This window comes from Ylistrum balloti, unplaced genomic scaffold (genome assembly GCF_031769215.1).
Source record: "Ylistrum balloti isolate Yb309-2 unplaced genomic scaffold, AGI_CSIRO_Ybal_v1 Utg370058, whole genome shotgun sequence".
Taxonomy (NCBI): Eukaryota; Metazoa; Mollusca; class Bivalvia; order Pectinida; family Pectinidae; genus Ylistrum; species Ylistrum balloti.
In genome coordinates this window covers 32,889-60,410 of record NW_026782107.1, presented here as the reverse complement: position 1 = coordinate 60,410, position 27,522 = coordinate 32,889, and the positions used below count along the sequence as shown (strand labels likewise).

Below are 27,522 nucleotides of genomic sequence, written 5' to 3'. Positions count from 1 at the left end.
CCTTGGATCATGCATTTAATTGCATCATTCAGATCTTTTCTCTGTGATGTCATTACAAGATATTTATCCTTGACCTTAAACGGACAGTAACCTTGACTCTCATCATGTAATTTGACTGTGTCTATTAATCAAGTGACTTGTCAATTGTTTTGATCAAATTTATAATTGATCTTGACCTCTGACCTGACAACACTGTCATAAAATCCAGAGATTTCAAGTTGTATCTATATATCTTTTACTGTCTAAACCTTACAGCCTGTCTAAACCTTACAGCCAAGATTAAAAAATTATTTAAGAATTGCACATTTTGGATTTTTGACCTTTAGCTGAAACTCAGTGACCTAACTTCAGTGCACACCCAGCCACCTGATGGTGATGCAGGTGTACCTTACAATGGGAAAACACAGATATCCCTGCCCTGGGTTGTGTTACCCATAAACATAGGAACTCATATGGTGAGCATGTGAAACATGTACATGTCTCCTATTCTGTGTGGCCAACAGCTCTCTATAAGATATACAACAGTACTTGGAAGAGGTCTAACGACCAGACAATACTATGTAGGAAAATCTTGTACCTCTGAAACTGGGCTCCCGCTCGCTTCGACTGCTAGGTGGAGCTACTGATGGAGGATGTTCTATCGTTACCTTGGTAACCTAAGGAGAGAAAAGTATATAAAAATGTTTATCAAAAACATGAAGTTTATATTGATTGTGAGGCTGTTCATAGTGTTATGAAATGGTTTTGATAGGAAAATCCATTTCTATATTAAAGCTATCTCAGAAAGTTATCTTTTTTGTTACATTCAATATAATATGATTTAGAATATTTCACACAGATCTGATGGTACACTGGACTTATGTTTCAAAGTCAAGAATTTTCTTAATCATAGTCATAAGATGCTGAATTTGATCTGTCGGAAGATTAAACACAAAATCATTTATTTTTTCCTGAATCATGATGATACCCACAATGATATGGCACAATCACTACATCTACAAGGAAATCTGAACTACAGAGAAATAGACACAAACATTTTTATGTCTCCAACCAAAAATCAAAAACAATGCTAAAACTAAAAATCATCTTTTTTGAGTAACAGTTAGATATACCCCAGTACTTATATTCTCTACTTTCATACATTTTTTGTAAAAATTCAAATATAAACTGGTGAAATTTAAAGTCTGCAAATAACATCAGGTTCAATGCCCCATAAGTAAATCACTACAAGTACTTAATGATAAGGTCAGTAATGCATGACCTCTAACAGAATCACAAAACAACAACAAACTGAGAACACTAACAATACAAAACAAAAATATAAAACATGATCACAATTTTTTTTTTCCAAATTTAATGATAAAAAAAGAAGAAAAAATCAGAAAGATCCTGCCAAATAATTGTATTCTTGTTTTTTTAATTGCATTCAAAATTAAAGTTATTCAGATGTAAAACATCACAGTGTGTTCAAAAGCATGTGTTTTCACTGCAAGATGAGAGTGATAATGAAAATGTCAGCACTAATACACAACCCTGTAATACAGTACTCTTTCATTTTTGAAGGTTACAGAAAATGAAGAACGTTCAGTTCAAGAAATTGAAAATCAATGTATATTATGTAGCAAGTTTCTAAACTATAGATTTTTTAAGGAAAGAATCTAAGATCAATATTGCCTTTCTGGGTGATACAATAATTATTTCATAACTCATTCAATTTTTCTTATATTTCAATCAATCATGAATATTAAATTGGTAGTTTAATTAATATCAATATCAGAACACTATGATGCATCCTCTGAACCAGATATACAAACGAAATTCATTCATGGATCAGTAACCTTAATACAGGAATTTACACTACACAGAAATTTATTTAAAGGCATACAATATGTAATGGCTATATCCACAATTTCAACTTTACATGAAAAAAAAATTTCAAAAATTCAGCAAATTACAATTCCCCATCAAATGTAAAATCATATCCAAAGAATGCTCTGTAAATGAACCCATGCCCCAAGTAAGAAGTGTCCAGTGAGTACTAGTTAAGGAGATAGGGCCCAGAGAAAACTTTTCTTAGATTTCAGTCAAAGGTTAAAACAGAGGTCACAATGACCTTCTTTTGATACGTGACACACCATTTCACCAAGGTGAACCTATATCCTAAGTATTCAGTTCCTGTGATTAGTTGTGCAAAAGATAGAAGATAGGGGCATTTATGTATGTCAAAGGTTAAAATGTAGGTCAGATTGACATACTTTTGATATGTGACACACCATCTCACATCCCCTATAAGTTGTGTAGAAAATAGGGCCCAGACAAGATAGCAGAAGGACGGAAGGACAGACGGACATAACACAAAGTATAGTCCCCCTCAGTCCCAATAAGTGACTTAAAAGTCACATCCTAAATTTGTGTCTTGTTCGCTTCTATCCATACACACTACAATTCTAACTCTATACATAACAAATGAAACGGAGATGAGAACACATGTAACAAGCAAACCTACCCGAAATCTCCTCTGCAATTTGTGAAGAAATAAAATATCACATTCACAAATTTTATCATTGTGCTTGTATTTATCACAATAGACAGAAAACAAGTCATTCGGGCCTACACAATATACAAGTAATGTCTAACTAAAAAATACTTCTGAGCAATGCAGAACCAAACATACTTGTGCAGTCACAAAAGTGTATCAGTTACCATTTATTTGTGAAATATTCAGGCCTTCTTACAATTTTGATATTCAAATCATATTGTGTTTTATTATTTGAAAGCAAGCAAGCATGCAGTAGACTTAGTCTATGTAAATAAGTTAAATACTGAGAGCACATTCTGGCATTAAAACCACATTAGAGTTCCAGCTTAATGTTGCCTCGTTAAAACAATTTATGTACATAAAATAGATAAAAAAACCCCTGAAATTTAGGACATACTGAATATACATGTATGGAAATTTTAATTCATGCATATTCAGTTTTTAATATTTTCTAATTCCAAGCATATAAATATTTATGACGTTGATGTAGGTATATAAAATTCTCACCGTTTCCTGGGCAACGTCATCTGAATCAGAATCCATGTCTCTGACAGCCCGCATAGCCTCCCGAACCTGTTGACTGGTCTGTTGTAAAGACTGACCCTCCTCAGCTGACTGTTGTGAACCCTACACAACAAATTCAGGTATAGAGATAAACCAAAGTTAGTTGGGGTTTATACATTTCAATTTTTATGTCTTTTTTAAGTTCTAATATCACAGTCGATTTTAATGAAGCAATGATACAGAGGGTCCGCATGAATCAAAGAACGTTTTTTTTCTGAAGAATTGGTACAATAAGAATGACAATGGGATTACCTTGCTTCGTCTTGTCTTGTTTGGCATGGCGTATATATCTTTTTGTGCTTCCTGGGACTCCAGTATGTGGTACATGCGTTCTATCAACCAAAACAAACGTTATATATATATACATACAAATCATCTATAAACCCAAACTATATATAAAATAACACAACACAATCTTCCAAAAGTGTAACACACGATTCCTTTGACGCATTGCTTCCATGGAACAAATGTGAACATTTTAGAACTAATTCATAAGCTATTAAATCACAATCACTGACTACATTGTCACCTTGAAAAGATTAAATTCTTTATAAAAACTTTTTCAATCAGTTTTTGAACTGCTTTTAGTTATGGATTCATGTCAGTAAATCCTTAAGTGATATTTGTAATTACAGGTGAAACAATTCATAGAAATTTTACAATCTGATTCAATTCTCAGTATGTCTTTGCTATTTTATTATGATACAAGACAATAGAACTGAGAAGATGGACACACAAAGGTGACAATAAATGCATGTAAGAATATGGTGGGGGCACAAAAATACTTAATGTTGAATGCAATCTTGTTACCTCCTTCATCATCTACAGCATGCTCCCGGGACCCCAAGGGCGGTGTAGGGGCCTTCTCCCTGTCTGAGTAACTGATCCTCTTCCTGGCTCCACCCCGGAACTCCACTGAAGAATACCTACGATACAAACGCTCAGTGAAACAGCTATCTCTTAGTAGATGTCATTTACACCATTTCACGCATTTTCAAGCAGGTGGTTTTGAAGTGGACACTTACACAAAGGTATTTTTTTCAAAACCGCAATATTTTCGTAAACTTACCTACATTTCAATAAGAAATATTAGATCATCATGTTTAAATATTTCAAAGTGTATATATATGAAAACTAAAATCAACATCAGGACATTGGCTCATAACAATATTATGAACATATTAACTGGTCTAATAATTCAATAATCAACAACAATTTTTTTTCACAAAATCAAAGTAGAAAATAAGATTGATATGCACATTAATAAATAAGTAAAAAATAGTTCAATGTCCATCTCAACACTTTACTATTTTATTTCAGAGTCCAGACTTTTTAACTGATCATTACCCAGCTTCCTCCATCATCTGGTAGTCATACAGGCTACTCTCAGGGTCACTCAGGGGATCCTCAATCCCTGGTTGCTGCTGCTGATGCTGCTGAAGCATCTTGCCAATTAGTGACGAGTTGAGGACACCTGTTGTCATGGCGAGGCCGGGAAGAGTTCCTGGCGGGGTGGCGGGAGGTGGTGTGTGGGGTACAGCCATGAAGGCCACACTCGGCAGGAGACCTGCCGATACCGTACCCTGGGAGGAGAAAGGGGAGATAATTAAAAATGGTACATGGTATATGATGCATTACAAAAGATAGACAATCATTAACTATTTACCGAGTAAATATCTGTAATAATGAAGACATTAACTGATACAAAGAGTTCAGGTTCAATATAAATTCTTCTGATTTGATAACTATTTAATAATTTTTAAATTTTATTAGCAAATTCATTAAATTAATTATGAAATTATCAGAAAGAACCATATAACTGTACTGTAAAATAATATTTCAATGTACGGTACAATAATATTAGTGAGTATATCTAATCTAAACTTTATTATAAAATTCAGTTAGTAGACTAATTCAATTATTAGCAGACATTCTGAAACAGAAATGACAACAAAAATATTCAATATACACAAACTGAAATGACTAAAGCTTAATAAATCATGTTCCTGTGGGTTAATATTTTGTCTACAAAATAACAGAATTTATAGCGTATCATACATGTTAATAAGCTATAAACAATGCATTACCATTGTTCTTATACACAACTGAACATCTACTATATCTACTGTCTTTGTATAACTAAACCCTAACTCCTACTATCCTGATAACTTAACCCTAACTTCTACTTTCCTATATAACTTAACCTTAACTTCTACTGTCCTGATCACTAATCCCTAACTTCTACTGCCCTATATAACTAAACCTGAACTTCTACTGTCCTGATAACTTAACCCTAACTTCTACTGTCCTGATAACTTAACCCTAACTTCTACTTTCTTATATAACTTAACCTTAACTTCTACTGCCCTATATAACTAAACACTAACTTCTACTGTCCTGATAACTCAACCCTAACTTCTACTGTCCTGATAACTTAACCCTAACTTCTACTGTCCTGATAACTTAACCCTAACTTCTACTTTCTTATATAACTTAACCTTAACTTCTACTGTCCTGATAACTCAACCCTAACTCCTACTGTCCTGATAACTTAACCCTAACTTCTACTTTCTTATATAACTAATCCCTAACTTCTACTGCCCTATACAACTAAACACTAACTTCTACTGTCCTGATAACTAAACCTTAACTTCTACTGCCCTATATAACTAAACCCTAACTTCTACTGTCCTGATAACTAATCCCTAACTTCTACTGCCCTATATAACTAAACCCTAACTTCTACTGTCCTGATAACTCAACCCTAACTCCTACTGTCCTGATAACTTAACCTTAACTTCTACTGTCCTGATAACTCTACCCTAACTTCTACTTTCTTATATAACTTAACCTTAACTTCTACTGCCCTATATAACTAAACACTAACTTCTACTGTCCTGATAACTCAACCCTAACTTCTACTGTCCTGATAACTTAACCCTAACTTCTACTGTCCTGATAACTTAACCCTAACTTCTACTTTCTTATATAACTAATCCCTAACTTCTACTGCCCTATACAACTAAACCCTAACTTCTACTGTCCTGATAACTAAACCTTAACTTCTACTGCCCTATATAACTAAACCCTAACTTCTACTGTCCTGATAACTAATCCCTAACTTCTCCAGTCCTATATAACTAAACCCTAACTTCTACTGTCCTGATAACTAATCCCTAACTTCTGCTGTCCTGATAACTAATCCCTAACTTCTCCAGTCCTATATAACAAAACCCTAACTTCTAGTGTCCAGATAACTAAACCCTAACTTCTTCTTTCCTATAAAACTTAATCCTAGCTTGTACTGTCTTGATAAGTAAACTCTAGCTTCTACTGCCCAAGAGAACCTAACTATTGTTTTCTAATATAACTTATTTTGAAGTTTAAAGTTCTGTCCTATCAACCTTAATTAAGGCTTTAGTATTAGGGTACATTGTAATATCTTTTAGATAAATTATTTTTTAGTAAAAGAGTCTACAGTCCTAAAGCCTTACATCCTTTAGTCATACACTAAATTCTACCATATGTATTCTGTGCCATCTATTTACTTAAAAAAAACATATTAGTACAGTGGTAAAATTATAGATTTTTTTCTTGAACATGAGGTGAAACAAAGTAAATCTCAGCTTTCATGAACATGCATATTCAATGAGTGTTTCTCAGTCTGATTGTAAATTATAAAGCAGCATGTTGTAGAATTCACAGTTAAAGTAACGGCAGGCACACACATGCTGTTATCAATAAGTAATGAGAGTATAGGAGCCAGGGCCAAGTCAGCCATGGACTTGTTACACTTGTTATATTAGTCTCATCCAAACATACAGACAAATAGTGGATGGACTTATCAAACAGTATCACATTCCTTGAGGGAATTTCACAAATATAAATCTAGATACACGTGGCAGACGAATTAAAAGAATTGTCACATCAACTGTGAGATGCTGGAGTAATGTTGTATTACCCTATAACAGACTCTCCCTGGGTTAGATTTCCTTCTACACCGTTAGTCACTTTTTACGAACACTTTATTTTTGCGGACTTAACTCTTCAGATATATACACAAATACATTATTTCGTGAACACTGATGTAGAAATGACCTAATCGGCGAATGATGAGGTATAAGAGACATGGACTCTGCAAAACTCTGATATAGACATCCAAGTTAAAATGGATGTCATCCGCAGTTATCTTCATACAAATAACTGAGAGGGATTTGAATTTGCGATTGAGTCTCCTCACGTATTAACGCAATAAAAAATCTCACGCAAAATATAAGTGATGCACAGTATCTGACGTGGTATTATTGTCAATAGTTAGTTATGTTGATATTTAAACAATATTTCATTTTAACGTGCACCATAACTAACAGAATTAAGATCAGAGTAATACCACAACAACTTATCCGTGTAAAAAACCAGTATGATTCATAAAAAAAGTAATGTACCCTTGGTAATGAAAAAAATATATATACACACCATACAGAGAATACCAGGTAGTGTTTTTGAGAAAAATGCAGTGACCTTAGAAAGTGCAACATCTAAAAATATTCAGGAGTTTGAAGTATTAAAAAATCATTGATTGTTATGATAATAATATATATGTAAGAAGTTTTTAAAAAAATCCTAAGATACTGACACAATGAATACATATAGACTATCACTTAACATCCACACAATAATAAAACAAAATGTTGATGAGGAAAGAGACTCTGAGACTTTATGAAAAATATCAAAGTACAAAGAAAGTAGTTTCCTTAAACAACTAACCCTAGCCACAGGTGACTTTCGGACTATTGGGTCTGAAGATTTCAAGAATTTCAACAATTTGTTTTTAGGGTTTCTGTCCCCTAGTCCTCAGTGCAGGGAGAGGAATATTCTGTATGGGTCATAATTAAGTTTCATTTCTCCAAGACCCCAAACCGGTACAGCCAAGTTTTGATCGTAACAAAACGTTACTGAATATTGAGAAAGTAAACAAACAAATGTTATTCTACTATATAAACAAGTTTACTTTAGTGACCATTTCCTAGCTGTAGCTCAAGAAAATGGGTAAATTATTTAGATGAATGTACATAAGGCTGTCCTCTCTCTAACCATGGAGACTCTGATCTATGGTCTTCTAGAGTTTCTCTCGGAATATTTATATTTCTCAATGTTTCATTTTCATAACTCATTTTCATTTCACCATTTCAAGCTGAAAATAAAATTTGACTGAGAATGGTGCTATACTTTTGAAAAAAGTTTTAAAATGATAATCTTCTGCATTGATATAAAATGCTTGTTGACAAAGCTGTGAATCCGGTGACCTCAAAAGACCAATACAAGGACAACAAAAACAAGAGAAATTTTAAAAGTATAGGATTTAGCTTTGTGTATATGTTAAGTCAGCAGGTCTATACTACAACGTTTTAACACATTGACCTGAGTCGTCAAGTTGTAGGATCTTAATCTGGCCGACATAATTAACCACAGATTAATTCTACCTCCATGTCTCATTATACTGGTCAGCTAAATACAACTGTCCTTTTAAATGACCGGTATCTTTATCTCTTCATGTAGAGTATTATCAGAAAATATGGCTGAATATAAATCAATTGAAATCTATATAACATTCACAAAATATTGGAAAAGAATTTAATATATTAAGGAACAACTGGTTTTTTTCTTTTTAATCAGAATTAAAGCTAACAAAGCTTTGATCAGATATGTGTGTATTACAACTTATCGAATATTTGACATGGAATCGGGTCACCAGAACATGTTTGGTTGACTTGTTACATACGTTTTACAACCACAATTGGCGATTTACATCTAGTGCCTGTGGATAGCTGCCAGAAGTGTCTATAGTGTTACACGACAGCCCTGTCTACTACAACGAATAGTACAGCCAAATATTTTATCCTTATCATCCTTATCATATATCAACACACATCACCCAGAATGGATTTACAAAAAATACTACAAATCACAATAATTCAATGAACATGTCTTCAAGAATGATGTCAAAATTATGCAGGGATATTATACCATACTTGTACAGCTATATAGTTGGTATAGATAGACCCTATCAGAAGCCTTCAAATACAGAATTGTCAACATGATAGGATGCTTCAAATACAGAAATGTCAACATGATAGGATGCTTCAAATACAGAAATGTCAACATGATAGGATGCTTCAGATACAGAAATGTCAACATGATAGGATGCTTTAGATACAGAAATGTCAACATGATAGGATGCTTCAAATACAGAAATGTCAACATGATAGAATGCTTCAAATACAGAAATGTCAACATGATAGGATGCTTCAAATACAGAAATGTCAACATGATAGGATGCTTCAAATACAGAAATGTCAACATGATAGGATGCTTCAAATACAGAAATGTCAACATGATAGGATGCTTCAAATACAGAAATGTCAACATGATAGGATGCTTTAGATACAGAAATGTCAACATGATAGGATGCTTTAGATACAGAAATGTCAACATGCTCGGATGCTTTAGATACAGAAATGTCAACATGATAGGATGCTTCAAATACAGAAATGTCAACATGATAGGATGCTTCAAATACAGAAATGTCAACATGATAGGATGCTTCAAATACAGAAATGTCAACATGATAGGATGCTTCAAATACAGAAATGTCAACATGATAGGATGCTTTAGATACAGAAATGTCAACATGATAGGATGCTTTAGATACAGAAATGTCAACATGATAGGATGCTTTAGATACAGAAATGTCAACATGATAGGATGCTTCAAATACAGAAATGTCAACATGCTCGGATGCTTCAAATGCACAAATATCAACATGATGATGTACAGGATGGAAACATGAATCAGGTATATTATAAACAGGATTGAAACAAGAAATGAATGGCTGATGAAGAGGAATGCAAACAGGATGAAGATTAAGAAGTTTCATGGACTTTCAATACTAAACTTTCTAAAACACATAGGTTGGCTATACAAACAAAGATATGAGACACCATGAAAAGAACCAACACGTTTACTGTAAAGCAAAGTACATATCACACACAGTATCAGGAAGGTGATCAACCTTTTCTGACACACCCAACAAAATGCAGCCAGAATCTTCCCAACTAGACAACACTCAAATATTCTTCTCTTTTAAACACTTTCTTTGTCAAAAACAATAATATCTAGAATTACAAAGAGTGACAAGTACACCAATGTTAAAGGGATATTTGTGGGAACGTGAATTTTGAGGAGACAGATTTTAGAATAACACATCAGAATGACATTTAACAAGGTTTTTTTTTTTTTTTGTTTTTTTTTTTTAATAAATTTGAAACTGGTGATTACCAGAGTCCTACCAACATGTTTTATCATTTCAATCTCTTAAGTCCCTTTAACGATTATTAAATTAACTAAAGTTTAAAGAAGTAAGGTTGTTACAACACCATTAAAGAGAAAACATAGTCACTTAATAATGTATAGAATCAGGGGAGGGTAAACATCCAAGAGTTTAAATAAAAAATCACAGACAGTCCTACAATCTATTACTGACCTGATCATCGGCCATCTGTAAGACATCAACAACAATACAACAAACAACAATATATTATGATTAATCAATAAGTACTGTTTTACAGATACATGTATAACTGCAAAATCTACTACTACACTGCCAAGGCATCCAAGATAATGACACAAATCTCCAAACAGATTGCATATGTGGTTCAGTTGACACCTGTTCTCAGAGAAGCAGAACACAATGTTACCATGTTAACTGACAGGTCTATTCAATGCCCTGAAAGATTTTTGGGATATTTTCAACACTTTAATGGCAAAGACTGGCTGTAACAGTTATAGAAATTTAAACTGCAACAGGGAAGAAACTATAGAGATTCAAGCTTAAGTCAAAAACATATAGATAAGACATTCTGGTTACATATATATATACATATATATCATACCTCTGCTGCGAAATTCAGTTCCACAGCGACTGATCATGATTCGACAATGATAAAGAAAGATATATGTAGATAGAGGAGAGGATGCAGCATGCAGGACTCCCATGCTGTTTTAGCAGGTAAATGTATTCAGCATTATCTCTAAGAGAATGCAGACATACTTGCACCATTCAGGTTAGTTAGCACAATGAACCTGATATACTGCTCACGATCATCATCAACTCATGAGCCAACAGAAAACATCTCACCTTGTTGAGTTTGGGTGAATTTTGTGAACTCAAACATCCAACCTGAGAACAAATGTCACATTAATAATGTAGAGAATACTCTTCAGATACAGAAATGCCTGTCCAACATCTACAGAGCATGTTAAAACCTATTTCTAAGTATACAATAAAAATTCAGCTGTATATCTTAGGGTGAGATCCCCTCAGCAATCGAAAATTTTACTCCATCTGCCATCGTTCAACCTGTTTGACTGAATGTGTCACATGACGTTGTTGACAGCTGGTGGCAATGTTGTTGTTTCTTTCTCAATGTTCTCCCTATGTACAGTGTGTATACAAACATACCCGTCTAAGTAAAATTTTCTTAAATGGATCTATCTAAAGCGAATATTCCATGATAAAAGTATTTATGAATATGATTTTAGAATGATACTACACGAGAGAGCCAAGCAGAAGGCGAAACAGAGTATGAAGCAGCCATCTTCCTTCTCTTCGCCTCAGAGTCCGTCATAACACGTTTTCTTCCTCGCTTCCCTCGTACGCTTTCTGCCATGTTGGAAGACGGCAAATTTATTTATAGTTCTTTGCACATGCGTCAGAGGGCAAGACTTACCGCATCATTATGAATTAGCACTGAGTCGTTTCAAAATTCTTTTTTAAAACATTTGGTTGCGTTAGATCGGTAGCGATTTACTTTAAAATTGCGGTATTACAGGGTTAGTCAGAACTTCTGCTACCCGAGAAAAATAGAAAATCATGAATTTTTCTTTTATGTAAAATAATATCGGTCGAGGAGTGGATCTGGCTCTTTAATATATAAATACACAGACTAAGATCCAGCATTGAACAAACATTCAAAATACAAAATAAATTTAGGAAACATATCAACTAAAATTGATTTATAAGTGACCAAAACAATTTTTTGCATCCTTGCCATGTGTTGTGTTTCTTAATAAAACATGTGAGAGGGCACAATTCATTTTACAGCATATTGCTAAAATTGCAAATCCAATATCTACACAAACACTGCAGAAAATGGAACAATCCACAAAACCTGTATTTGGTGAAATCACAATTTAGCATGAAGCTTTTAGCATGGAAGCACGAAAAACCTTATCATCCTGAGAATGTTTTTCATGTTTTAATGTAGTATTATTTTCCTATCTAATCTCTGCTGTTTTTATGTATTTTTAGCTTGTTACTGTACTAATTATTTCAATACAACTTAATGAATGTTCACAATGCCTTGTACAAAATGATATAACTTCTTTCCTGATTCGTAGACCAAACTGCTTCAATGACATGGAAGTCTTACGACTTGAAAAAAATCTTCTAACCTTGAATTAATTCCAACGGATGGTTTAGATTTTGCTGATATACATACATGTATTGGGCAGTTTTTACTTGATGGAAGTAACTTTACATGTATTGACAGGTTCTGTAAGGTACTGATGAATATGCACTAGTTACAATATTCTTTTTAATGGAAATTTTAATGAATACTCACTTAAATCAGGTTTTTTAAAAAATTCTTTGCATCATGAAAATATTAGATTGTCTTATATAACTTTGTATTTCATAACACAAAATTTTAATTACAGTCATAATGATAAATCTACATGTGCTGCCTGTGTCCTGTAGAATGTTGATGGGACTCGTAGAATTTCAGGAAAAACTTAAATTTTACATCATGGGACATCCTGTCTTTAACAATTCAGTTGAAAAAGACTCCTAGTAAAATGGTAAATTGATTTCAGCATTCATAGGACTATAAACCTAATATTTGACATAAGACCATCATAAGAAATTATTAGTAAAGGATGTATGGCTTTTTCTGGAACAATGTCAGCACCTGAATGATGTACAACCTTCAAATCTCAAACATTAAGGAAATAGACTATAAGGACTGAATGGCGATGAATTTGTCCACACAGGATTGGTATATGTACCTAGACAACTAATTGATTGAGATACAAATTACACCATGTTTCATGATAAGGTATTTATCATAAGTAGGTTTACGTGATGTTGGTTAGTGCGAACATGACAAGTATATGAACGTAACATTGTTATCAAACAAGTTAGTGAGTTAATACAAATGTTAAACACAAAGATTTGTAAACGTCATTTTCACATCATGTTGCATTATAATTGGAGTTCTGTAAGATAAAGGGAGTCAAATGACATCTGGGACATTCAGGGTTAGAATGGTCTCACTGAAAAATGTATGACCTTTGGGAGATTGGCAAAGGAATTATATAGTCCAAAGAGCTTGTAATATTCAGAGAAATTGCAAAGGCCCAACCTCTAGGCTGGGAGTTTTCACAAAGTTTTGAAAGGTCATGGAAAGTACAAATTATTTTTGTGATATGCTAAGATTGGAAAAGAAATTTAGGTTTGAGAGAAAATTAAAAACTCTAAGATTTATTTATGTAAAGTATGGAAAAATAGTAATAAAAAGAAAAATATTAAGGAATTGCGAAGGAAAGTTCTGTATAATGATATTAATGAATCCCAAGAAGGCTAGAAAGTACTACTAAGCATAGTCCATGATGATGGTGAAAATTGTAACGGATTAATAACAGACAGTGGTCTTACATTCTAAGAAAGGGATATACACCAGTACTTAAAATATCTATGATTATGGAAAATGTTGATGTTTTTTTCTGATTTGGCAACAAGTCTGGTTAGTCCCTGTAAATAATAAATAAATATTAATATATTTTTAAGTAATATAAACTACTGTTAATTAATTGAAAAAAATAGCATTAATGTTAGAACGAAGCTGGAACCTAATACATTTTGTACGGCTTCATACACAAATGTGTAAGTTAGGTTACAGCTTACAGCACTATTCTTATTAAATATTGTAAGCGGTTACAACTAAAACTATAGAAACAACTGTTTCAGCTTTCAAATAGAAAGCAAACCATAAGCAAACCTTTTTTTCGAATGTGATTCCAAGACCAGTTTGGGATTGTTGTCTTTCCTAGTAAAAGCAAACTACTCAGTCAGCACATAGAAAGCGGTAACATGACGGTAACAACACAAGAAACAATTACAAAACCAGGGCTCTTTTTTTTTCTTTTTGCAGAATTTGGGGCAGAATATGGGTCTCATTGCCAACAGTAAAAGCTCGATATATTCTTCTGAATCTAGATATTGGAAATCTCAAAAAATCTGTATGGTGTAGTCCCATATATAATTTGTTGATGGTCATCCCTCGGTTATTTATTTTGTTCACTGAAAGACCGAAAGGCTGTCGAAGTGGACATAAAACCCAGTAAACAAATAAATATATTAACTAATCAACAAATAAGCCCTGGTTTCAGATGTCATGGATTTGTGGCAGGATTGACTTTTAACATAATGTGAATTGCATAATTCCCAGGTTCGATTCCTAGAGGAGGCATTAAAATAAATAATGACCACTGTTACATTGGCGCCAATGTAGGGACCTGGAAATAGTACTCAGCCATGCCCCACCAGCATCGCTGTGACCCCTGCACACTCGAGGATAAGCTATTTCCTGGATGTGGAGTATGTAACCTTTGTTAAAATACTAGCCGCAATATACCCCTCGGTTAGAGAGAACTTGTCTTTGGCTCAATTGGTTGAGCGTCATACTAGTAAGCCAGGGGTCCCGTGTTCGATTGCTAGCGGAGGCATTGAAACAAATAATGACCTCTGTAATAGTTTGGTATTGGCTGTAGCAAGGGCTGAGAGGGGAGTGATAAACCTATAGATGTTTTCCCCAATTGGAGATTTTGTCACTTTTTCCACCAATTCAGAGCCGATGAGACCCTTTCAAAGAGTTGCAAAAAGAGAAAAACCCTGGTCAAATAAATGTATAAAAAGTAGACACATATATGTACAAATATAATCAATGTTTGTAAAGTATCCTCATCAAATCAGCAAGTTTCTCTTAAAGCTATTTAAAATGAAATTTAGCCACATATTGGACCAAATTGCAATGTATATCAACTTGAAATGGTACATTTAACATTAATCCTAGTGTGCTTTTGACTGGTTGTGTTACATTTCTGTCAAATCAAGACATACAGACATCGTATGTTATTAATATGTTGTTTCAGAAAGATCTTTTTTTTTCATTATTTTCACATGCCTACTACAGAATAACAACTCTCGATCATACCATCCGAGAGGAGGTATCCATGTCTATAGGTGTTTCAGCAAGTTTAATCATGATTTTTCCATACAAATCGTGTTGTAATATCGGAACTTTTCAATAATAAATGCACACCATTGATTAAGGAGATTGATCTGAAAGAACCATCTGTCATTTAAACAAGGGAGACCAGCCATGTTGCTGTCAGTGAAGAGACATGCTACGGCATGCCGAGAGGAGTGCCTCCGAGAACTTAAAATTTGTTTAACTTCCCTGCACGAAATAAATAACATGCATTGGCATATGTACCAGGGAAAGATGTATTCGACATGTATGCATGACTCTTTGTGTAAATACTGGTTAAAACTTACCATGTCCCGCACATTTTTCTTTTTCTTCCCCCGCTTCCCGGCCATTTCGAATCGTGCACGGCCACTGTAAACAGTCAGGAATGCGCAGGCTTCATTAGCAACGAGGCTGTGCAGGGATTTCCCACCACTTCCGGATTCCCCACTCGACATTAAAGAAAACCAACGGGCAAATCGGGACGGGCCTGCAAATGAGCGAGGCTCGTCAGAAACATCATTTGACACTTTTATATATAATTCTAAATAAAGTCAAATGCATATTCAGAAGAGTTGTATAACACGAATGGTCTCTGGTATTCATTCATCGTTTTCAACAGTTGCATTTCGTCAGAGACGTATATACGTCTCTGATTTTGTGGATAAATTGTTTTCTATAAGAAATTTAATTAGAAATGTATCAAAGTTACAAATTATACATATAACCCAATTTTTTCCCCAGAATTATCCCCGCAAAAAGATATATTGGCTAGATTTTCAAATTCATGTAAAAATTGATTTTATTTCTTAATGAAGAATGTGTGCTCATTATAGCTTTGGTACCAACTTACCAATCCCCCTATATAAAAATAAAATCAAAATCATGAGAAAAAACATGTTTTCTTGCTTTCAATCTACCAAGAAGTCCGGAACTCCGATCTCAAAATCAGCATTTTATCAAATGCTTTTGCATTGCATGCTTAATGCGTTTCCACGCCTGCTTACGTCAGGCCTCTTCTGGCTTTCGGTCTCTCCAAATATTCGTTCTGTTGCTGGGCTTCGTCGCAAGCGGGTGTACGTATTTACTGTTGTCAAATAGAAACTGGGTAGATTGTCGATGGTGCAGTAGTGATATTGTGTATTTTTCGTATGCGCATGTGGGACTGTTTTCCTTGACTCTGTAGGATTTCGCGTCGATGCATTAAAACGAAAATAACTTTGTCCCGAGTTTCATCTCCTCAAGTCGTCACACCGACATGTAAATTAACAAGGAAGTTGTATAATCTTGCAACAAATTAAACCGAATATTGAAAATTATATACATGAACAATGAATAACCTTAAATCTGCCTTCATGAGCAATGTGAATGCCAACCGTGAAATTCAATTTGAAGATTTATTATTTATTATGATGGTTGTCAGAAAAATAGCTAGTGGGAACGAGGTTTATGTTTCCCATCAAAGAGCTTAAGTGACAGAGCTTTAATTTGGAAATATTTAAAGTATCAAACACAATAGGCATGTATGACATTGGTGGGCTTTCCGATCCAGAGCGTTACAGACCTTATGGGCCTCTTGTTTTTGTACACATTCTATAAAGCCTGATGCTTTCTACTACCTGTGACATAATAAATTAAACGATAGAGTGACTGATTTTTTTCTTCTTGTTTTGTATTCTAATGAGCCAAAGACTGGTTCCTGAAATAATGTTGAGCCAAGACTTGTATGCATTGTAATTGTTATCAGTAAACTGTTAAGGATTCAAGGCTTCCAGGATGATGGATTCTGACCAGTTGCATTTCTGAGTAATCATTTATCAGAGGGGAACTATATGGTCTTTGGCCTTTTACATAAAGTGTAAAGGGAGGTACGTGTGTGGCACAAAGTATGGGCACTACTGAATTTGACTTCCAAAAAAGATGCAGAACATTTTAAAGTAAAAGAACACGCAGTATAGAATTATTATATGCCCTCTCCATAATATTTTGGAATAGAATACCTCCTACATACTATTCTAATGACTTTCATAAATGTATCTCTTTCCTAATATTTCAGATAATTGTTCTCCATATACTATTCTGATAACCGGATACTTTAGGATGAGGGATACAAATATGATATGACACCGGGTGTCCATGTTACGTATTATTTTGATATTGTGATATCTCATCTGTGATGTATGATAGGGTGTCCCAGATATTATGTGCTATTTTGATATTGTGATATATCATCTGATATTATGTGTTATTTTGATATTATGATATCTCATCTGGAACGTAAGATCGGGCGTTCCTGATATCATGCGTTATTGTGATATCTCATCTGTGACGTGTGGTAGGGCGTCCATGATATTATGTGTTATTTTGATATTGTGATATATCATCTGGGACGTATGATAGGGCGTCCATGATATTATGTGTTCTTTTGATATTGTTTGATATCATCTGTGACGTATGATAGGGCGTCCATGATATCATGTGTTCTTTTGATATTGTCAGATATCATGTGGGACGTATGATAGGGCGTTCCTGGTATCATTGTGTTATTTTTATTTAATATTGTTAAATATATCAATATCAGTTCAATTTTGAACATCACTTGATTTAACTTTATAGAAATGATCGAACCTCTTTATGTAAATTTAGAACCCCAAATCAAAAAAATTCCTTAGGGACATGAAGATGGAATAAAGTTCTATATAATTAATATTGCACAAATGTACCATTGGATTGTGTATCTTCCATTATTAATGCTGTACATCTTCTGTTTTTACGACCTCTAGTTGCACGAGGTTTCTTGAGTGAAGGAATAAAATCTTGAGCCAACACTCATGATTCGCCTATTTGAAATAACCATTATATTATAAATACACTAGTACAAACAAATTAATATTAACTAGAGATCGAAGACGGATTGTAGCAGATTGATACATCATTCTGGGTTATAAATTACATATTTCAGTCTTAAACGAAAGAAAGTCGCATGCCAAATATCACAGTTTCAAAGATCGAGTTTAAGTGATCTGAACCGCTTATGTTTTAAAGTAACCTTTTTCTACATCAAACTTTATAAAACATGTATATTATACACAACAGTATACAACTCTATATTTTCTTCCATGACACGTATATCATGAATGCCACAAAGCGCGATTCGTGTTCAGATACTTGAAAATCACGTGCACGGCGCGTTGTGACGTTGCCTTATAGACACCTTGTATGTGCATACAAAAAACTGTTCAAATAGAAGAATTGAACCACCAAAATACGTAATTTGAACAAGTGACATACATGTTTACATACATTTTATTTATTAATTTTAAGTTTCGTTTAAGCCATAAAAGCAAATTTGGTGGTTTAAACCAGAATTTTTGACGCACTTTATTTGGTAATTATTTCACAACAGTGTGAATGCGCGACACTGGTAAGCGTATGAAATTTAGTCACGTGATCACATTGACGAATGAAAATCGTAATAAAAAAGCGTTTTCGCGGGAGAGTGTGCACCGTCATTCAGAAGATAATGACTGACCGTGTCAGAGGCGTAAGTAAATGCCTTACTGTTTTATATCCGATGCCAAGTAAAACTATAGGTATTTAGTATCGTGTACATGTACCGACTTTTAATTGTTAATGCTGACATGTTACCTTTTTATTGAAAATATAAGTTGAACTGAAGTTAATTATTCTTGGGAGAATCTGGTTACAGGCAGATTCATACAGATAAAAGTCGGATACTCCGATAAAAATCACGGGCTTTATAACTCAGTTCCATAAAAGAGTAAACAGAAAGTTGAAAAATCGATTTCATGTAATTTTTTTTTAAAAATAAACATTTTTTTACCCCCCCCCCCCCCCCCCCCCGTTTTGTACATGCATCATGACAATAAATGGTAATAAGTGTAGAGGGGTTTAATGTGAATTCAGAAGGCAACGGAGAAGGCAAACTATGGTACAGAATGTGGCTGACATTAGTGATGATGATTTCTAAAGTGAACAGTGTAAGCTTATACTATCGGCATTGTTTAATCAATTGATAATTATAAATATCCATGATTATTTATGTTCACATAAATAAAATATGTCTCTATCCTACTGCCCCCCCTCTCTAAGTATATATCCAAATGTTTTATCTTGATGATAGAAAATTGTAAAATTTCTATTGGGCAAAGGCAACATACTAATTTGAAAACTTGTGCCCGATCCTATTTTGTACATCGATCCTAATGAAATGTGTTTATATCAAATGTGATCACATACACCACTTCACGACACACCTATTAATAAAATAGACTCTACCCTAAACCAGGCAACTGACTTTGAGATTACCTATGTAAGTGAAATGTACTGAAATTCCTACAATACATGTATGCTACCGTAGGGCTTAGGATCCACGGACAATATACGTGGCACAATGCGTGCCAAAATGTACTCAAGCGGGCCCTTGTTTTCCCTAGTTTTCCTTGTTTTTGTACTTCAGCCCTTATATTCCTAATTAAAGCTCCAAAATCCTAAAAAAGCCCTTCACTTTTGGTGAAAATCCTAATTTTTTAGATATTTAAATTTTCATAATCCATATTAATACTTTTCGAATTCATGAAATCTACCCTTGGTTGCTTTCAGTCCTTTGATAAAGTGTAAAGCTTAGAAGACATGTTGGTGGTTATCACGTGGGGTATTCCGCACTGTCTCAAGCCATGCCCATGCCGGTCTACCTTAATATGGTATATCATAGCTATAGATATTCTGATTGTATCCCAATGAAAACTGAGGGATATCAGATATGCTCTTTGTCTTGTATAAAAAATAGAAGCATATTGTTCTTTGCTATGCTCATAGTACACCATTTGTGATTGTTAGTCATTCATCATCAAAATAAAGGGAGATATATAAACCTGTTTATGTATGGGTTTTTTCATAAGCAGGAGATGATGATCATCTATTAGATGAAAAGTTAGATAAAAAGGAGAATTATTGAATTGTGTACTTATATTTTTGAATTGTTTTTGTTAAGTTGTCTTAAAAAGAACCAGACGTTTTTTATATTGTTGTTACACTTACCTATATACAAGCTACTATTGCATTCTTAGTTTAATTGTCATGTGTTTAAGGGAGTGTTTTGAATGAGTGAAAAACACGTTTTTTAATGGTTATTGAGCATAATTATTTTGAAGCAGGATCTACATGTAAATATTGACTGCCCGGTTTGGAATGCATATAAAATAACTGTAGGTTTATTGATGATGTAATTTTGATTGCCATTTGATTCCATGCTTTGTTCTTATTTGTTGTAAGACAATATTCAACTGCTGTTTATTTGATGCAGCCAATGGTCCATATGTGCATCCATTATATGTGTACTTTGCATTTGGTATGTGTTAATCCAAGGAAAATTGTTATCCTTTTATATGCAATAAAGGTTTTTCTTTTTTTTTTTCCAGCTTGAATTGGAATGCTGAATACCTGTTGATGGCCACTGGTATGATCTTCTGGGTTGGTAATTAGCTTTAATAATCTTTGTAGCCATCCACCCAATGGTGAGTACAAGTTTAGTTTTGTATTTAAAAGTGAACTTAATCCCATATTTTGTCATAAAACCCCCCAAAAAATCCTAAAATTTGCCCATGTTTTTTTAAAAATTTAGCCCTATGAAAGGCCTTATTCTTTTATCACAAGTGACTTGAACACCTGTAAATAGTTTTTGTGTCGCCTGTAGAGCTGGCGGACACTTAGGGATCACTTTGTCCGTCATCATGCGTCACCGCCGGCGGCTTCTTCCGTATGAAAGTTTTCCAGACTTTTTATGCCCCCGCCATAAATGGTGGGGGCATATAGCATTGCCCATGTCCGTCCGTCCGTCCTGTCGCGTTGCGTCGCATCCCGTTCCGTCGCGTTCCGTCCCGTCACGTCGCATCCCAAATCAGTATATACCACCTAACAACTTCATTCGGAAGGCAATTTTCATGAAACTTCATACAAATATCAAGTATGGAAAGACCTCATGCAGTGTTGAATTTCTCGGCATTCTAAAAAAAGATGGCCACCAGGGGGAGATAACTTAAAAAAGAGTAACATCATCTTATTTCTACATAATTTGGTACTTGTGGGTTTTAAGGCATAAGGAACTAATATACTCCCTCATTTTTTCCAGAGAACAAAATTCCAAATTAATGTACGTTAAATCAACTTGTCAATTTAAGTATGAAACTTAAGTTGTACATAGTTGCATACAAATTAACAAAATCATCTCTTTCGGACATTTCACTATTATTTCACATGGGGGGGGGGGGGGGGGGGGGGGGGGGGCATTCATGTCTTACAAACATTTTCTAGTTTCGGTAATGCTTTGAGTTATCAAAATGAAATTTGGCATGTGGCTTCTTGTTGCAAGGGTACAGATTAAGTTCAATTCTCGGCTGTCTGTTACCCTTTTTCGCAGAGTTATGCCCCTTTCAACTTAGAAAATTTCCTGGGAATATTGTTTTCCGGACTTTTTTGGCTTATGCTTTGAGTTATCCAAATGAAATTTAGAATATGGTTTCTTGTTGCAAGGGTACAGATTAATTCTTCTGACCAAATTTAAATAAATTCTAGAGGTGCTTTTATTGCAACTTGAAAGATGACATTACTGTAAATATTTTTATTACTTTTCAATAATGGGATCAAAATATTGTGAATTGAAAGTTTTCTTGATTTAAGAAAAAATCCAAACATTGATTCATTCAAATTCATTAGTTTTACTCAGTAACTCTGTATGCTGCATACAATCATAGTTCCATTGTCCTCTCTAACACTTGCACTGTTAACAGGCACACGCTACCCTACTAATACCTGCACTGGTATATTGGTCCCCCTAACAAATTGGGAACTGTGATTAGTTGTAGTATGCTACACATGTATTAGTTTTACAAAATGTAATTGATAAAGAAAAGTTGCTATTGATCTTGAAGTAGCAAATCCTTTCCAATTTTATTTTCTGGTTATTTTGCTTTTCAAATGGGAAAATTATTTCCAAATTTACTGCAAAATGATTCAGTAAATTCAGGGCAGACAGCAACTGTTTTTCATCAAATTTTGATAAAAAAGGAACAATTTCTGAAAGATTTCAGATTTTATTGTACGCTCAGACACACAGTGTGTTACAAGAGGTCACATATAAACAACAAATAGTAAACATGGCGGAACACAATAATAACAGTTTTGATACATGTATACATATATAGGTTGAGTTTTCATATCATCAGAAGTTTTTCAAGTTTTTCTAGAAATCAATTAATATGAATTAGCAAACCAACGTTACACAGAGAAAAAAGACCTTCCATTTTCGTACGATTAGGATATATACAGTAATATTTTGGAATATATAAATGTCGGATTTGACATACCAATTCATGTTCACAAATAAATAATGATACTCATCGCCAATATCTCTAGAGCACAAATTACACATTCTATCCTTACGAGGTGTACCGTTCCATCGCCCTGTTTCTATGGGTAAATGCAAATTTGATGTACGTAGTTTTAAAGTATACTTCCGGTCTCTTTCATTTAATTTCATCAGATAATCTTCTATTTGAAACTTAGACTTAAAAATTGAGTATATCTGTCCTCTAGATGACACATCTATATCGTTAAACCATTTCTGAATAAACTAGTCCCTTAGTCGTTGTTTTAATATAGATTTTAAAGTAGCTTTACTTATTGTGCACATTTCCTGTAGATTCTATACAAAGTTTAAACCGGTGTTGGAAAATATTTTTCACGTAAGTAATCCATTTGAAACTCATTTCCATTTATTTTCATGTAGATAATACAATAATTTATAAATGTTACTAGATAACTTATTACTAGATATCAAACTATACCAAAACATAACCATTCTGCATTTAATTTCGATACTTAATGGGTATCGACCTAATTCACCGTAAACCATATAATTCGCTGTACTGCATCTCAAACTCAAAATACGTTTACAAAATTACAAGTGAATTTTCTCAAGAATTTTTGTATTTTCAAATCCCCATATTTCTACTGAATATAGGAGTATAGGTTGTACAAGGGAATCAAAAATCTTCAATTGTAGATCAACTGGTAAAGAAATGTTTCTAATCTTTCTATACACAGCAAATAAAGTTTTTTTTGCTTGTTGTGCAAGTTTATCCTTTGCTTTGACAAAAGAGCCATTATAGTTAAATAAAACACCTAAATATGAGAAAGATTCCAAGATTTCAAATTCTTCATTACAGAGTAAAAACTGACCTCCTGTATTATATTTTCTTTTAGAGAATATAACCATTTTAGTTTTGTGAGTGTTGACAGTGAGTTTCCATTCATTACAATAATTTTGAAACGTGTTAAGTGCAGATTGTAATCCATCTGCTGATTCAGAAATTATAACGTATCATCTGCGTACAAAATAAAAAACAATCTAATATATATACCTATGTCATTACCCAAGTTTTTAATTGATTGGAGACATCTGATATCATTTTCTAGAAAAAAAACCTAAATCATTTAGATAAATTGAAAATAAAAATGGGGATAAATTTCCCCTTGTTTTACCCCGACATTACAATTGAACAGACCTGACATATTGTTTCCTTGTTTGACACATGATTTAGTGTCATCATACAAATTTATTATGACTTTCAAAATTTTCCCGGTAATATTACTTTTCTAGACTTTTTTCCATAATCCGATACGCCAGACCGAGTCGAAAGCATTTTTAAGATAAATAGATATTAGAGACTGTAAAATGAAAATGTTATCAGCGGTAGAATGTTTCCTTCTGAAGGCAGCTTGCGCACCACTAATAAGGTTAATTTCATCAGATAGCTTAATCAAACGATTATTCAATATAGCCGTGAAAACTTTTCCTAGGCATGATACAAGACTTATTGCTCTATAGTTGTCAAGGTTTTTCGGGTCGCCTTTATTTTTAAATAAAGGTTTTATAACGCCTACTTTCCAAGAATCTGGAATACGTGCAGTATTTAAAATAATATTAAACAACTTATGATATACATGTACAAATAATTCAAGGGTGCTTTTCATATATTCATTGATCATTCCATCGGCCCCACTCGCCTTGTCATTATCCAGACTTTTAACGGACTGTTTAATTTCATCTATAGTAATTTCACCATTTAGAACCTCATCAAACATGCCGTCATTTACGAAAGGGAGTATTTATATTTATAAATTCCTTAAATTAAGGCCATATTTAGTGTTTATAGCTTAAGAGTCAGATGGCTCCCTTTAGACTCTATTCCTTAGTCCCTTAGGTTCAGACCCTATAGACCCTATTCCTCCGTCCCCAATAATCAGACCCTTTAGACCCTACTTCCTATGTTCCCTAGAATCGGACCCTTTAGACCCTACTCCTTTGTCCTATACTTATAAGGTACAAATTTACCTCACTGCAACCTACAGCTACAATCCTCCAATCCATCCTCCAATCCAGGCCAGCCATGCGAGGTAATCGGCTAAAACAGATCCAGTACGGTACAGTCAGCATTTTGTGAATCCCCAATATCATCTTCACTAATCCTCGCAATCTTCATCATCTCCATGAAACCAATCACCATCACTGCCATAACCATATCAATCCCTGAAATCATTACCATTACCTACAACAGCTAAATACAGCCATGCCAGGTCAGCTCATCCCAGAATCCACCTGCAAAATATTATTCGGAGAGAAATTCATACTTAGATTATCAACAAAAACACTATACCCATCGGTTTTGGTAAAATTGGTGATGCTGCACCACCATTGTGATTACTGTTGACAAAACAAATGTAAAAAAAAATCATGCTCAATTGATTTTAAAGAATTTTTCTACAAAGCATTAACACTATTTAACGTTCCTCACAATTACTGCATTAATAAAATATAATTAAAACTTGGTACAAATATACCTCACTGCAACCTACAGCTACAATCCTCCAATCCAGGACAGCCATACGAGGTAATCAGCTAAAACAGATTCAGTATGGAACAGTCAGCATTTTGTGAATCCCCAATATCATCTTCATTAATCCCTGCAATCTTCATCATCTCCATGAAAGCAATATCATTGTCATTAATCCACGCAATCTTCATCATCTCCATCAAACCAATATCATCTTCATTAATCCCCGCAATCTTCATCATCTCCATCAAACCAATATCATTGTCATTAATCCCCACAATCTTCATCATCTCCATCAAACCAATATCATCTTCATTAGTCCCCGCAATCTTCATCATCTCCATCAAACCAATATCATTTTCATTAATCCCCGCAATCTTCATCATCTCCATGAAAGCAATATCATTGTCATTAATCCCCGCAATCTTTCATCATCTCCATCAAACCAATATCATATCCATTAATCCCCACAATCTTCATCTCCATCAAACCAATATCATTGTCATTAATCCCCGCAATCTTCATCATCTCCATCAAACCAATATCATTGTCATTAATCCCCACAATCTTCATCATCTCCATCAAACCAATATCATTGTCATTAATCCCCGCAATCTTCATCATCTCCATCAAACCAATATCATATCCATTAATCCCCGCAATCTTCATCTCCATCAAACCAATATCATTGTCATTAATCCCCGCAATCTTCATCTCCATCAAACCAATATCATTGTCATTAATCCCCGCAATCTTCATCTCCATCAAACCAATATCATCTTCATTAGTCCCTGCAATCTTCATCATCTCCATCAAACCAATATCATCTTCATTAGTCCCCGCAATCTTCATCATCTCCATCAAACCAATATCCCCGCAATCTTTTATCATCTCCATCAAACCAATATCATTGTCATTAATCCCACAATCTTCATCATCTCCATCAAACCAATATCATTGTCATTAATCCCCACAATCTTCATCATCTCCATGAAAGCAATATCATTGTCATTAATCCCCGCAATCTTTCATCATCTCCATCAAACCAATATCATTGTCATTGATCCCCACAATCTTCATCATCTCCATCAAACCAATATCTGCATTAATCCCCACAATCTTCATCTTCTCCATCAAACTGCCAATATCAATCCCTGAAATCATTACCATTACCTACAACAGTTAAATACAATCCAGGTCAGCTCATCAAACCAATATATAATATTATTCGGAGAGAAATTCATACTTAGATTATCAACAAAAACATTATACCCATCGGTTTTGGTAAAATTGGTGATGCTGCACCACCATTGTGATTACTGTTGACAATGTAAAAAAAAATCATGCAATTGATTTTAAAGAATTTTTCATATGTGCATTAACACTATTTAACGTTCCTCAAACAATTACTGGATTAATAAAACATACTTAAAACTTGGTATACCTCACTGCAATACAATCCTCCAATCCAGGACAGCCATACAAGGTAATCATAAAACAGATTCTATAGAACAGTCATTTTGTGAATCCCCAATATCATCTTCAAATAATCTTCATCATCTCCATGAAAGCAATATCATTGTCATTAATCCCCACAATCTTTCATCTCCATCAAACCAATATCATTGTCATTAATCCCCACAATCTCATCTCCATCAAACCAATATCATCTTCAAATCCCCACAATCTTCATCCAATATCATCTCCATCAAACCAATATCATTGTCATTAATCCCCACAATCTTCATCTCCATCAAACTAATATCATTGTCATTAATCCCCACAATCTTCATCTCCATCAAACCAATATCATCTTCATTAATCCCCGCAATCTTCATCATCTCCATCAAACCAATATCATTGTCATTAGTCCCCGCAAACTTCATCTTCTCCAGGAAACCAATCACCATCACTGAAACCAATCAATCAAATCTTCATTCATTACAGACAATTCAAGCCTTTAACATAAAAAGATCACATTTACAAGATGCTTCAAACTATGACATAAAACCAATATAAATTTGTCATTAAATCCCCATAATAATTGTATCTGTGGAAGGCACCAGGAAACCAATCACCATCACTGCCAAAATTAACAATGCCCATCAGAAATCATTACCATTACCTACAACAGTTA

At 34.1% G+C, this 27,522-nt stretch overlaps 1 protein-coding gene across 1 annotated transcript in view; it reads right to left on the bottom strand.

The window, feature by feature from the left end:
• The window catches only part of LOC132549455 (centrosomal protein of 89 kDa-like), a 29,523-nt gene extending 13,594 nt beyond the window's left edge, over nt 1–15,929 (bottom strand). The window contains exons 1-8 of the mRNA XM_060213399.1: nt 15,780–15,929; nt 14,221–14,268; nt 4,451–4,686; nt 3,914–4,029; nt 3,356–3,435; nt 3,047–3,166; nt 2,507–2,518; nt 578–656 (exon numbers count right to left, since the gene is read on the bottom strand). Coding sequence (XP_060069382.1) covers nt 578–656; nt 2,507–2,518; nt 3,047–3,166; nt 3,356–3,435; nt 3,914–4,029; nt 4,451–4,686; nt 14,221–14,268; nt 15,780–15,929 — 841 coding nt within the window. The remainder of the gene's footprint in view (nt 1–577; nt 657–2,506; nt 2,519–3,046; nt 3,167–3,355; nt 3,436–3,913; nt 4,030–4,450; nt 4,687–14,220; nt 14,269–15,779) is intronic.
• Between the last annotated feature and the right edge of the window lie 11,593 nt (nt 15,930–27,522).